We start from the raw sequence: 13,942 nt of genomic DNA on the forward strand, positions 1-13,942 counted from the left end.
TTGCAGAAATAAGAATAAGCCGTTAGAAACCCCAAAACTAGAACGAAAGCTGTGGAGCATTGGGGGTATTATCATCGCCAGGATTGCTACTCTCGCCATTCTTATTGTTTGCTTAATAATAATTCCACACCACCAGGTTTTTGCACCAGCCATTCCTGGGTACAAGGTACTTACTGATCGCCTCCACAAACTGCTCAAAGAAACTGTAAGGGAAGAGCGGCTCAGGCAAGTCCCGGAAAAACATCTTCAGTGCTCCGGTGACAACGTGGATGTCCTCCCACTGGCTGTCGTCCAAATTCAGCTTCTCTTCTGGGAAAACACGAGGAGAAATGGAACAACTGGTTTTAATGAAACAATTACAAGACACTAATTATTATGTTAATGTTTGCCTACTATCATCAGCAACCGTTAACAGCCTTCTGCACCTAGAGGTTTGGTGCTGTGCATGTTTTTTTTTTTTTTTTTCCTTTTTTCCATAGGAAGGGAACATTTTCAATGGAATACCATCTGTAGGAATGCAGCTAACAAAAAAACAAGAGACACAAAGAGACAGTGCCATTGACACAGTATGTCAGATACATTTATTCCCATAATGCATCAGTATGAAAATTAGCATCACAGCTCAACATGATTCAAAGCTATTTGGTTTAGAGGCCGAGGGGCTAAGAGTTGCCAATGATGGCTGGCTCAAGGGACCGGCCTAAAGGCCTTGCTGAGCCAACAGGAGACATATGCTAAACATGGCAATAGAAAATGAGTTATTGCTTTACATGTGTTAGCCTTGCTATGTACAAGGGAATAATGGGTAACACTTTTTTCCTTTTTTTGCTGAATATAAAGTCAGCAAGGAATAGAATACCGAGTGAGAAAAGATATTAATTCCTTCTTACTGCTTCAAAAATATCTTTTTTTTTTTTAGTTTTCATCTCAGCGAGGAAAATGTGCCCAGCAACAATATTAGACAGACCCCTGTTGGCCTACGTAGGCTATGCAAAGCTGTCAAAAATGATAACACACTAAAGCCAAACCACAAGTGCTCACCAACTCCTCTAAGAAACAATGGAAATGTTTGCTTGGGAAGCTTGAGTGAGTTGAGATATTTAAATATTAAAGAAAATAAAGGCCCCAATAAAGTTCTCAGAAGAAATAAAAAGAGTCTGGACAATTATTTCCTTCCCTTTCGTCTTCAGTATGAAAGACTGGAACCATTCTCACTCAAAAAGTAGATGCAATAATGTCTAAAAGTGACACCTTTACATACAACTAAAAGGAAGCAGGCATACAAGCATTGCTGCTGAAACACAGTATTTGTCTTTCTGAATGTTACAACACAGAAAAGATTTTGTATTTTGGCCTTAATGAAAACTGAAGCTAATCATTTTGGACAACCTGGGGGTTAACAGGAAAGCTGAGGATCCCGGCAAGAACTTAATAGGTCAACTGGAATTGTGTGTCTTTACCGATGTCTTGGGCTCACGTTTAGATGCCTGCTTGTGTCAGTTTTATGAATGCAGAGGAGAATTTGCACCAAAAATGTAAGAAAAGCTGAGAATTGTCACTGTAGGGAATCTCTGCATGGGCTGTTTTGCTAATAGTGTTCGTGTCCTTTTAAAAATATTAGCTGAAATCTTTATCAGATCTTTTTTTCTAAATGGATTGTTATTCCCAGGGCTGGTAAGTGATGTTCCTGTTCAACTGGCTGTTTGCAAAGAGAAGGAATGAAGGTGAATCTGTTTATTTCAGCTGGGCTATTTTCTTCTTCCCTTTCAGTCTCCATCCCTACCTCAATCATAACACAATAATTTGACCCACAACAAAATCAGCAGAGGAGACCTTCTTTCTGCCCTGCAATCATTTTTGATTGATTGTATTTCAACAATTAGTCTTTTATTTGGTTACACACTATTGAAATAGGACGACAGCATCCTAGCAGGCCAGCTTTAAACAGTCAACTGTTAACAATAGCATCAAAAAGGGAGACCTGATGGGGTTTACTGTCACTTTAAAGAACGGGGTTTTCACATTGTTGAAATCTGTCAGATATTTTGAAATGTCCCTCTCACTATGGTGCCACACCCCCTGCGTGCCCTTATAATAAAATTGGTTTTACTCCTGATTAAATCATTTTCTCCCTACCCACTACCATACTTCTCATAATGGACCTGTGCGCTCTACAGCTGGTGTTCTTCCCATGGTACCAATTCTTACTTTATCTTTTAAGCACTTTGCTGCTAAGATCTCATGCAGAGTGCTTATGTTTTGTTAAGAGCTTCATTCTTAGAGAAATAGCTTAACACATGTTCTAAAAATGTTGTACAACTTATTGCTTAAAGCACATTTAGAAAACGTATAAGTACGGTAGCTTTGGCACTGAACTTTAAGTGGAAAACTAAATACACACAAACACACACATACACACACATGCTCACATGCACAACTATCTCTACCGAAAATTTATCACAAAAGTCCACACAAAAATTCATTTTGATGCATAGGTTTAAGAGCACAAAAGTCAACACAAAATGCTATTTTGCTGCATAAGTTTAAGTTTAGCAGGTTAAAAAACAGGATGATTTTATTTTGAGTAAGCAAAAAATAACAGCAAACAATTGCATAACCAAAGATAGATGCCAGTCATGTTTGTCACCTTCAGATAAACATCACTTAATTCAGCTGATTTTGAAAATGAAATATTTCAATATACATAAAAAAGAAAATCTACCACTCAACACCATTTGATTATATGCACTCAAAATGCCATATAATATCAATATCAACTTGTGTTACTTAAACTAACATTCCTATTATTTGGTCTTCATTTTAAAAAGACCAGATATAGCTCCCCAACAAGTAGCTTCAATAAATAAGATGATAAGTAGTTGGAAAGTCTTTTGGTATATAATACCTGATTTTTATATTAAGGTTTTCCATAAACAACCAAGGTTAAGATTTCTTTGTAAAACAGAGGACTCTAAGGCATATTTTTCAAGACCACTGCTATTTATCTAAATACACAGTTGGGTCCATATTTATATGCCTTCTCATGAATGCAATCTGTGGTGAAGATGAAGTGACACTCATCTCTGTGTTAACAGGTATCATTATGAACACATTTGTATTATCTGATAGGCATTTTCTAACAAATCTGTTAACAGTGACGATGTCTTCTTGTTTCCCCCTTTTCAAACGAGCTGGATTTCACTGTAGTGAAGCACTGTTGACATTTGGGACTGAATAATTTTTTGTAACGAGGGCTGTCCTGTGCATGCTATGGTATTCAGTAGCATCCTTGGCCTCAGCCAGCTGGTTGACACTTCCTAATGGTGCTGGTGAAAAATGTCTCCAGATATTGCCAAATATCTCCTGGGGATACAAAGTAATCCCCAGTAGAGAACCAAAACAATGGAATCTATAAGAGTTTATAAAAGTTACTCAATAAACGTTGATTTGTGAAGTTTACCTTTGGTGTGTAGAAAAATAGAAAACTAGATATGTGCATATTGAGGTTTCTTTAACATGAACTTAAGTGCTGGTGGGGCTTCCCTGGTGGCTCAGTTGGTAAAGAATATGCCTGCAATGCAGGAGACCTGGGTTTGATCCCTTGGTCGGGAAGATCCTCTGCAGAAGGTAATGGCAACTCCAGTATTCTTGCCTGGAGAATTACATGGAGAGAGGAGCCTGGTGGGCTACAGTCCATGGGGTCACAAAGATATGAATGAGTAGCTAACACATTCAACACTAAGATCTGGTCATTATTATTGACAAAATAAAAATCTGTTACAGAACAAAATTCAGATGACTATATTTTAGGGAATCTTTGCAACAGAAACAATAACCGATAGTTATTTGATGCTTACACCATGCTAGAGACTATGCTATGCACTACATATTTTTTGTATAATTTTTTTCAATAATGAGGTCTATGCTATCATCAGCTTATTTTATAGACAGGGAAAATGAGGCATGTATAGATTAAATAAAATTTCCATGGCTGACAAGTTATAAACCCACGATAAGGAGTCAATTTGTTGCTGTTGTTGTTGCTTAGTCTCTAAGCCATGTCTGACTCTTTTGTGACCCCATGGACTGTAGCCCACTAGGCTTCTCTGTCCCTGGGATTTTCCAGGCAAGAATACTGGAGTGGCTTGTCATTTCCTTCTACAGGGGATCTTCCCAACCCAGGGATCGAAACTGCATCTCCTGCAGTTCAGGCAGATTCTGAGCCACCCGTGAAGCCCAAGGAGCCAGTCAGTTTCTCTCCAAACCACTATGGTCATGCTAAGCCTGGCTGGCAGAAGCTGCAAGGGTAAAGGCAAGTAAATAGTAATTGCCAGTGGTAGTGGATTGACTATTACTTCAAAGATAGTGACTTTTATATTTTATCCCTAAATATCTTACTTGAGGCTATGCTTTTACCTGCAAACTGACTCTGATCTTTTCTAATTACTCATTTACAGAAGAAACAGATTCTTATATAAACAGATATAAAGTGAACTGGCAATAAAAAGAATGCATTAGGAGTGGGACAGAAGATGGAGCAAATTACTATGTGGTGCTAGAGTGGAGAGGAAATATGATAGAGTGAGAAAGAGATTACATAAAACACCAGGCCTGGATTTACCACTAATTTATTGTGTATCTATTTATTTATTTGTGAAATAATATAGTCATTTGTATCAAATGAGAAAATGTATCTGAAAAACATTTGGAAAGCAAAAAAACCTCAAACATATCCAAGATGCCATTGTGATGGGGAAGGTGAATAAAGGCCCAAAGGGCAAAATATATTAGGGATTAAAGCAATGGAAATACTGAGCAAGCATCATAAACCATCTTGATTGTCTTAGAGGATTTACCTCAGCATGATGCAATTTGTCATAGGAGCTCAACAAAAACTTTACATGCTGGAGTCCAGTACTGGGAAGAAGTCTGGTTGAATCAAGACACCTCACGATCATCACACCAGTAATCTGCGCTGGTTTCTCCTGGCCCTCTAATCAGGTTATTGTAAATTCATGTTGGTCACAGCTTTTGGCTTAAACCATTTAAAAAGAATTAAAGACAGTTTAAGCTCCAAAATCCAAAGTTACTCTGTGACTTTTAAGATACCACAACAAATATATTTTAATATTGTATCCAAGCATTCAAGTCTATCTTGAAATGTCCTTCCTTAAAGGGTTTTTTTTTTGTAGATTTTGTTTTGTTTTTTTAAATAAAAACTTACCTATATCCAGCTAAAAATCCACTCTATTTGAAGTTAAACATTTTTGACAATAGCTGTTAGAAATTACCCATTTTTAAAAAGGAGAACTGAAAGGTGGATCTTTGATAGCCACCATATGTCATGGTAATCTCCATGGGAAAAGGCATATTTAAATATCACTAATAGGATTTCCTTGGTGGTTCCGTGGTTAAGAATCCTCATGCCAATGCAGGAGACAAAAGTTCAATCCCTGGTTCAGGAAGATTCCATATGCCTTGGAGCAGCTAAGCCTGTGTACCACGACTACTGAGGCATGCTCTAGAACCCATGAGCCACAACTACAGAGCCCAAGAGCTTCAACTATTGAAGCCTGTATGCCTGTAGCCCATGCTCCGCAAAGAGGAGCCATCACAAAGAGAAGCCCGCACACCGCAGTGAAGAGTGGCCCTCGCTTGCCTCAACTAGAGAAAGTCCATACACAGCAATGAGGACACAGTGCAGTCAAAAAATAAATAAATAAATATCACTAATAGCTTAATCACCACTCTCTTCTTGTATTACATATTGCTCTACAGACTTGCTGTAACCCAAAGTTGCAACACTGTCCGACTTTAACTAAAGGCACTGTGTTAACCTAGGATTGGTTGACCTGAAGCTGCAGACAAACTCAGGCTCTCCAGAGTAGAAGAGTTACATAAGAATAAAGATGAGCATTTTTGTGTATTGAAAGACAAGTACACTTTTACCTTGTAATTTTTCCATGGTAGTTTTAAACTCCCTTTTCAACTTTTATTTTACTGGTGTAATAAAAAATAAAAAAGAGGAAAAGACAGCCCAACTTTACCAGGATACAGAGAGAATAGTTCTGATATCATTAATACAGTGACAAGAACCTATTACATCGTGAAACTCTCATAAAGGATATGGTATCTGCTTCCAGCACAGATGACCATTTGGAAACCTTATCGGAAAGCCCTGCTGGGTACATGAAAGTCATACATGAATGAAAGAGATGCCATAGGGACACTTGATCCAAAAAATAATGTTTGGCCATAAAATCAAACTGGAAGATTAGATATAAGAGTGGATGAAACATACCATTTATAAGGCTACAGCTGATTTTTAGTTCAGCATTTAAAGGGGTGGATCAAAAGAAAGTTGGGTCAATCATCCAACTAGCTCAACGTTTCCTGTCGTGTTAGCTCTTTAAAGTGACAGTTCAATCTGATTTCTGGTAGATTAGAGAGGTTCCAAATTCTCAAGAATAGCGATATGTAAACTTTGTGCCAAAACCATCTTCTTTGCATCTTGCACCCACTAAAGGACCTCTGTAATTCCTTGGGAACAACATCAGACTTTGGTGGGGACATTATCTTAGAAAATTAAGCTGGTTGACCAGTTAATTTGCTAGTTCATTTAATTTTTACTCAACAATTGTGCTTGAATGGCGACTACATACTAGAAGCTATATTTGGTGCCTTTTTAGAGCTACAACTGTTGAGGCTGCTTTATATACCTCAAAGAAGAAGGCTTCGCCAGGTGCTCAGAAATATTATTCAAGTGAAAATAAAGTAGGTTCTAGGCATTTTACATCTTATTCCTGTCCCCTAGAATAATACTCTTTTTGACCTTAAAGCAGAGACAAATTCATCCCCAAAATGTACTTTATGTTTGCTATGGTTTGAATTGTGGGCCCCCCCCCCACCACACTGCTCCAATGAATAACTTGAAGTCTCAACCCCCTGAACCCCACCATATTTGGAGATAGGGCCTTTAAAGAGGCAATTAAGGTAAAATGAGGCAACATGGATGGCTCTATTCCAATATGACTGGTTTCTTTATAAGAAGGGGCAATTAGACATCACAAAGGAAGACCATGTGAAGGCAAAGGAAAAAGACAGGCATCCACAAACTAAGGAGAGAAGCTTCAGAAGAAAGCAACGTTGCCAACACCTTGATTCTGGTCAGAGAGGAAATACATTTCCGTTGTTTAATCCCCCAGCCCCCCAGCCCTCCTGGTCTATGGTACTTTGTTCTGGCAGCCCTAGAGAATGAATACAGTGCCCACCCAAAGTTTCTGTGCAGAGAAAGACATCATGTCCCTAGATCATATCTAGACATTTTCTCAAATCATGGGCCATGCCACACATATGAAATATGGTAGACAACAGAAATAGCTGTTTAAGTAATTCAAACTAAATAAAAATAATTATCTAGATTCAGAGAAAGCCTTTGAAAGTTGAATTAGTTGGACAATTTCTTGCCTATTCAGGCTTAACCTAACTATTTCAAATGGTTTGCTCTATACACATGCAGGATACTCTCTAGCATGACTACCAGACAATAAAATCATGATTGCTATTTTCTTACACATTCTTTTTTCCAGCTACTACTTTTAAAGTAGAAATACTTCATTGCTGTTATAGCCCAAGATATGAAATACTAAGGAACATTTAAAATTGTTCTCTGGAAATCTTGGGCTTCCCAGGTGGTGTTAGTGGTAAAGAATCTGTGTGCCAATGCAGGAGACATAAGGGAAGCAGGTTCGACCCCTGGGTCGGGAAGATCCCTTGGAGTGGGAAATGGCAACCCATTCCAGTATTCTTGCCAGGGGAATCCCATGGACTGAGGAGCCTTGTGGGCTACAGTCCGTGGGACGGCAAGCAGTTGCGCAAGCACTGTGCAACTGAGGATGTGTGCGTGGGCACGTGCACATGCGCGCGTACACACACACACACACACACACACACACACACACACACACACAGAAGATCTCAATGCAAGCCAAATCAACTCCCTATGGCCATGGTTATCTATCAAAGAAGGCAGAAAGTTGTTTTATATATGTAACTTTATATTCCAAAACTAAAGAAATTTATTCCTTACTATTTACCACAGTAACCTGCAGAAAGCTATTAGAAGACATACATTTGAAAATGGTTACTCTACTATAAAAAGAGATGGTTTGATCCATATAGAGAACGGACACTTTTGCCACCTGGTCTACCAAATTCAGTTTTGTGTGGCCTCCTTGTAGTAAGAAAAAGGGAGGAACCAAGAAAATAAGCAGAAATTCTCTAACATGCTAAAGCCTCTTTCATGATATCTTCTATTTCTTAACTCCACTGGATTAAGTGAAAATAAATTGGGGTATTTTGGTATGCCATATTAGCTTGCTTTCCATGGACTTCATGCTGTGTATATTTCTTTGGAAATCACTTAAGAAGCCCAAGGCATGCAAATAATGTCACAGGCTAATGAAATGTCTTTAGAGACTCTCTTTGATGGTGGTGCAACAGCCTTCTAATCTATCTATCCTTCCCCAGCTAACCAGTACAGGAACTGAGTCAAGAATGACTATGCCTTATTTTTATTTTTCCTCAGATTTCATTTGAATGTAAATAATAACATAATAAATAGGTACAACTGAAATTTGTGAAGCAGGCACCACAGATGGAAAGTATAACAAATGTGTCATTGCTTTTGCATTTTTAATTTATAATGGCATAACATAAAACATCTTCCCATCATAACTCCATGTATAATGCCACCTTATAAAATGCTGTTATGGATATTACTTTTCTCTCTTGGTTTCTAGGTTTTTTTGTCTAGGCATCTGAGGTGAGGTAGCCCTGTTCAGACTCTAACAACAGTAACAATGATAAAAATGAATTGACTTTGTTAGGATCATACATTTTAAAAAAGGATACATTTCATGATACCAATATATACTTCTTTAATTCCTTTCTTACTCAGAGCTTCCAATACTGCTCTTATTTCCATGCAGTCAAAGGCTTTTTGTGCTCTGCAGACACTATATACAATGGTTCATTTTATTTGACCATCTTCTCCAAACAGATTCAGAATTCACTCAAATTCCATGGATGATTTCATACATTACATACGCCAAAGGGTAGGGAATCCGTAGGATTAAATTTCAAGTCATTTTTGAAAGTTTTCTTCGTTATCGGCTCTAAGTTTCAACACTGTCGCTTTTTGTTCTCTCCGAGTTATATTACATTTGTAAATACCAAGCAGGTCAGGTCAAAACGTATCTCATAATGATATCTAGGAAATAAATATAACTAACGTCTATAAATACCCATATACAGATAACATGTCTATTGTAGGTACGTGCACATATATAGATATTGCTTAACATACTGGTTTCCTTACTTGTCCAATGAGAACCGCCATCTCTCCCTCCTAATTTTGTGTGAGAATTCAGTGAGGAGATATAAAAGATCTAGTATAGGCTTGTTATACCTTATTAGGAAATTTATTTGAGTATTATCTTTGTCAGTCAGACTTTGGCAAATATTTTCAGAATCTTATATAATATCTGGCTTAAATTACTCCTTTTAATATACTGTCGTGAGAGATGTAACTTCTGATGAAAAGAAAAGTTTGACTCTTTAAGTAAGAACTGATAAACAATTGATGCTTAACAAATATATAATTATAATACAGCTGACCCTTGAACGACCTGGGTTTGAACTGCAAGGGTTTACTTAATATACAAATTTTTTTGAAATACTGCAGTGCTAAACGACCCTCACTTGGTCAGATCAGCAGACGCAGAGCCACGGCTACCGAGGAACTGCGCATACGGAGGGCGGATTATAAATTATATTCCGATTTTTAACTTCATGGAAGTTTTGCCACACCTAATCCCCTCAGTGCTCAGGGGTCAACGGTAAGTACAAATTAAAAAAATAAACCCAACAGCAGTGACTGTTTTCTGATGAGAGAAAAATCTAAATAGAAACAAAGTCAAAAGAAAAAGGAATGAGCATGCTGAAAATGAAATGAATGAATGAAATTCCATCATTATACATCAATTTCAGCATTACATTTATAGTGCAAAGTGAAACAAAACTATCAATCAAGTTAATACATTCACTCATTAAAAATAAAACACCCAATATGTGTCAAATGTGCTAAGTGCAAGAGGTATGGGTAGAAAAGGCAGTTATAATGACAGAACGAGGCTTGTAAGATATTTAAGAAATGGTATATAATCTCTTGAAATATGACAATTCTTAAGTTTTCTATCATTAGTACTAGAATTATGCTGTCTCTAGGAAAGGAGCTACCCCTTTTAAATTTTATATTCACTTCATTAGTACAAAAACATGCTCAATTAGTTGCTTACTGCTGCTGCTGCTAAGTCACTTCAGTCGTGTCCGACTCTGTTTGACCCCATAGACAGCAGCCCACCAGGCTGTGCCATCCCTGGGATTCTCCAGGCAAGAACACTGGAGTGGGTTGCCATTGCCTTCTGCGTACTAAGTATCTTTTTAATAAAGGTGATGATGATAACTATATACATGTCCAAGTCTGAGAGATATCTACAGTTCCTTTTGTAGAAAGACAGGAAGACATCATTTGCTATAGTCTCAGGTGAACTGTTAGTACTAAGACACTTTCCCAAGCAGCCTAGGCAGTTTTGGCCTGTATGAGCCTCTCCAGAGGTAGAGATGGACTCAGGCTAACTTCGCCACACGTTCTCACACAAGAAAGTTAGTGGAGGAAACTGGAGTGATGTCAGTGGAAAGACAGAGCTTTCTCCAACTAGGTACTCTCATTGGTTTTCTTCTCTTCTAATCTAACACAAAACACATCTGTGGCCCTCACTCCTGAGTTTTTGCCTATGGTTCCTAAGGTCACCCATGTCTATGCTGCTGATCTTCACTCTGGCCTACATTCAGCTTCATTTCAGATCCGTTTAATATGTTACTCATCCTAGCCTGGTAATCGTATTAATTCGGGCCATGCATGCATCCTCAGTTGTGTCTGACTCGCCAGGCTCCTCTTATCTGTGGGATTTTCCAGGCAAGAATACTGGAGTGTGTTGCCATTTGCTCCTCGGGATATCTTCCCAACCCAAGGATCAAGCCTGTGTCTCTTGCATCTCTTGCACTGGCATGTGGATTCTCCATCACTGTGCTACCTGGGAAGCCCATTACTCTGGGGCACACCCTAAATAACTTAGCTACAGCAGGCCTCTTTCATCCTTAGTTTTGCTTTCCACGGGTATCTGCCGTCAACCACAGTCTGAAAATATTAAATGATAAATTTTAGAAATAAATTTTACGTCATTCTGAGTAGTGTGATGAAATCTCATGCGGTCCTGGTTTGTCCCTTTCCCTCTCCACTCCCGGGGCCCTGAATCTCCTTTTGTCTAGTGTAGCCTCCATCAGTCACCTAGTAGCCATCTCGATGACCACACTGGCTGTCATATCAGAGGCTTGTGTGCAAGACGCCCTTCCTTAATATTGGCCCCAAGACACAAGAGTGGTGGTGCTAGCAATTTGGATATGCCAAAGAGATGGTATAATGTGTTTCCTCTAAGTGAAAGGGTAAACGTTCTCCATTTAATAAGGAAAGGAAAAAAAGTTGTATGCTGAAGTTACTAAGATAGATGTTTAAGAACAGACCGTCTGTCCATGAAATTGTGAAAAAGGAAAAATAAATTCATGCTAGCTTCACTGTTGTACCTCAAAGCGCTGAACTTTAGTTAAGATGGAAAAGACATTAAATGTGTACAGTAAGATATTCTGTGTGTGAAAGAGCACAGTCACATAACTTTTATTTCAGCATATTGTTATAAAAAAAATTGTTCCTGTGTTTTGGCAGGAGTGAGCAAGATGGAGCAGAGTGAGTATATGGATGAGAGATTATGTATCCAAGAGGTACCAGTAGCAAACAGCTCAGTTGAGATGCTCTGTTTTGTTAAAATACTGCATATTCACTGTGGAAAAACAATATTTTAAATGCAGTCAGGAGATAGAGAAAAACTCAAGTGTATTCATGAAACCATTCATTGCACAGCAGAGAAAGAAGTCTAGAAAACTGATGGCTAGGCATATACAAAGGATTAAAGTTCAGAGACAATTATTGTGTATCACATTTATCACAAGTTCAAGAAAGTCAAAATATTCTATTTTCCTGAAGTTTATAAAAACCTGCTGGTAGTTGGAAAACGAAAACCCGTGTGGATTATCTGACCAGAGATAAGACTTCAATGGTGTTTCAGTATCATGCACTACTTTACTGACTCTACAAAAGGGAATTACAATTAATTGGATTATGCTGGTCTCCACACGCTGATTGTAAGAGAAGGAAGCATAAAAGTGTAACTATTGCTAACAGGTCATATCTATCATCAACCATGGGATTTGCTTTTTTACTTACCAATAAGATTAATTTCTTCTTTACAATCTTTCAATTTGAAGCTGTTTTAATTATAGAGTTTAGAAAATTCAAAGGAAAAGGCAAACCTAGTTTCAATGTATTATTAATAATTGACCACATTTTTATTCATCTTTATGATGAGGGAAAAACAAATGGATGGTTTTGTTTACTGATTAGAAGAGTTTTACTTGAGATTTCTTTGCAATCTTTTCTGAATTTCAATTGAATTGAAAGGTTTTTATACTTAATTTCTATAAAGTGCTAGGCCTGGGGTTATGTTTCTGGGAATTCATGGAGATGTGGTCTCTGTTTTCAGGGTGCTTAACATCTAGTAAAAGACTTTGTTCTGCAAACTCTAAATGTCATAATATGCTAAGTGGAGTGTTAGATTAAAGATATGAACTATTAGGTAACATAATATAATTGAGCCCTTCTCAGGCACTATTCTAAGTGCTTCACATATGTTAATTTATCTTCACATCAACACATGCTATAAGCACTATTATTTTTTCAGTTTTACTGATAGGGAAATGGGTCCAGTATTAAGTAACTTTTCCAGGTTCACTCAGATATTTAGCTAGAGTCCAGTAATCTGGTTCTAAGCCTTCAGAACCCTTAGGCACTGTGCTAGCACAGAGTATGAACTGGTTCATTCTGAGTTCAGTGACTGATAAAATTTCTCTAAGGCAATGGCAGTAAGGGATTCATTGGATTTTTTTTTTTTTTTTGAGTAATGCATCTATTTTATTTATTTTTTTTTTAATTTTAGTTTTTTATTTTTTAAATTTTAAAATCTTTAATTCTTACATGCATTCCCAAACATGAACCCCCCTCCCACCTCCCTCCCCATAACATCTTTCTGGGTCATCCCCATGCACCAGCCCCAAGCATGCTGCATCCTGCGTCAGACATAGACTGGCGATTCAATTCACATGATAGTATACATGTTAGAATGTCATTCTCCCAAATCATCCCACCCTCTCCCTCTCCCTCTGAGTCCAAAAGTCCGTTTTGATGGACTGAGATGGGGAAAGAAAAATGTTCTAGGCCCTGGTCATACAAATGTGGTCTCAGGACCAGCCATATTGGCATCACATAGGACAATGTTAGAAATGAAAATTAATGAACTATACCTCAGACTTACTGAATCAGAATCTCTGGGGTGTGGCTGGCCATCTGTTATTTAACAGGTACTCCAGGTGATTCTGATGCATGCATGCTAAAGTGGGTTATGTAAGGTGATGAGAGCTTAGCTTGGAAATCAATGGATGGCTTCACTGTCATGTTAAGAGATAAAATGTTCTTTAGACAAGAGAGATCCATTAAAAGTTTGAGTGGGTATATATGTCACTCAGAATGTATTTTATGGACATAGTATTTGAGAGATGAAAAGGTAAGAAAATGCAAATTATTTAGGAAGTCACTGCAATTGTCCAAGGCACCATGAAGGCCAGAATTAAGTAGTGTTTGTAGAAATGCAAAGAAACGGTTGAGGATAAAAGGACTTAAAATTTAATGAAAACAGTGGTGGTAAAGGGAAAA

The 13,942-nt window shown here is 37.8% G+C and overlaps 1 protein-coding gene and 1 long non-coding RNA gene across 5 annotated transcripts in view; one reads left to right on the forward strand and one right to left on the reverse strand.

The window, feature by feature from the left end:
- LOC132659219 (uncharacterized) overlaps positions 1-3,455 on the forward strand; it is a 24,937-nt gene extending 21,482 nt beyond the window's left edge. The window contains exon 4 of the long non-coding RNA XR_009599359.1: positions 137-3,455. This is a non-coding gene — a long non-coding RNA (uncharacterized LOC132659219). The remainder of the gene's footprint in view (positions 1-136) is intronic.
- ARHGAP15 (Rho GTPase activating protein 15) overlaps positions 1-13,942 on the reverse strand; it is a 700,830-nt gene that overhangs the window by 140,301 nt on the left and 546,587 nt on the right. For all 4 annotated transcript variants that reach the window (XM_042243922.2, XM_027964991.3, XM_060410067.1 and 1 more), the window contains one exon: positions 175-309. In XM_042243922.2, coding sequence (XP_042099856.1) covers positions 175-309 — 135 coding nt within the window. The remainder of the gene's footprint in view (positions 1-174; positions 310-13,942) is intronic.

The sequence above is a fragment of the Ovis aries genome, chromosome 2, assembly GCF_016772045.2.
Source record: "Ovis aries strain OAR_USU_Benz2616 breed Rambouillet chromosome 2, ARS-UI_Ramb_v3.0, whole genome shotgun sequence".
NCBI lineage: Eukaryota > Metazoa > Chordata > Mammalia > Artiodactyla > Bovidae > Ovis > Ovis aries.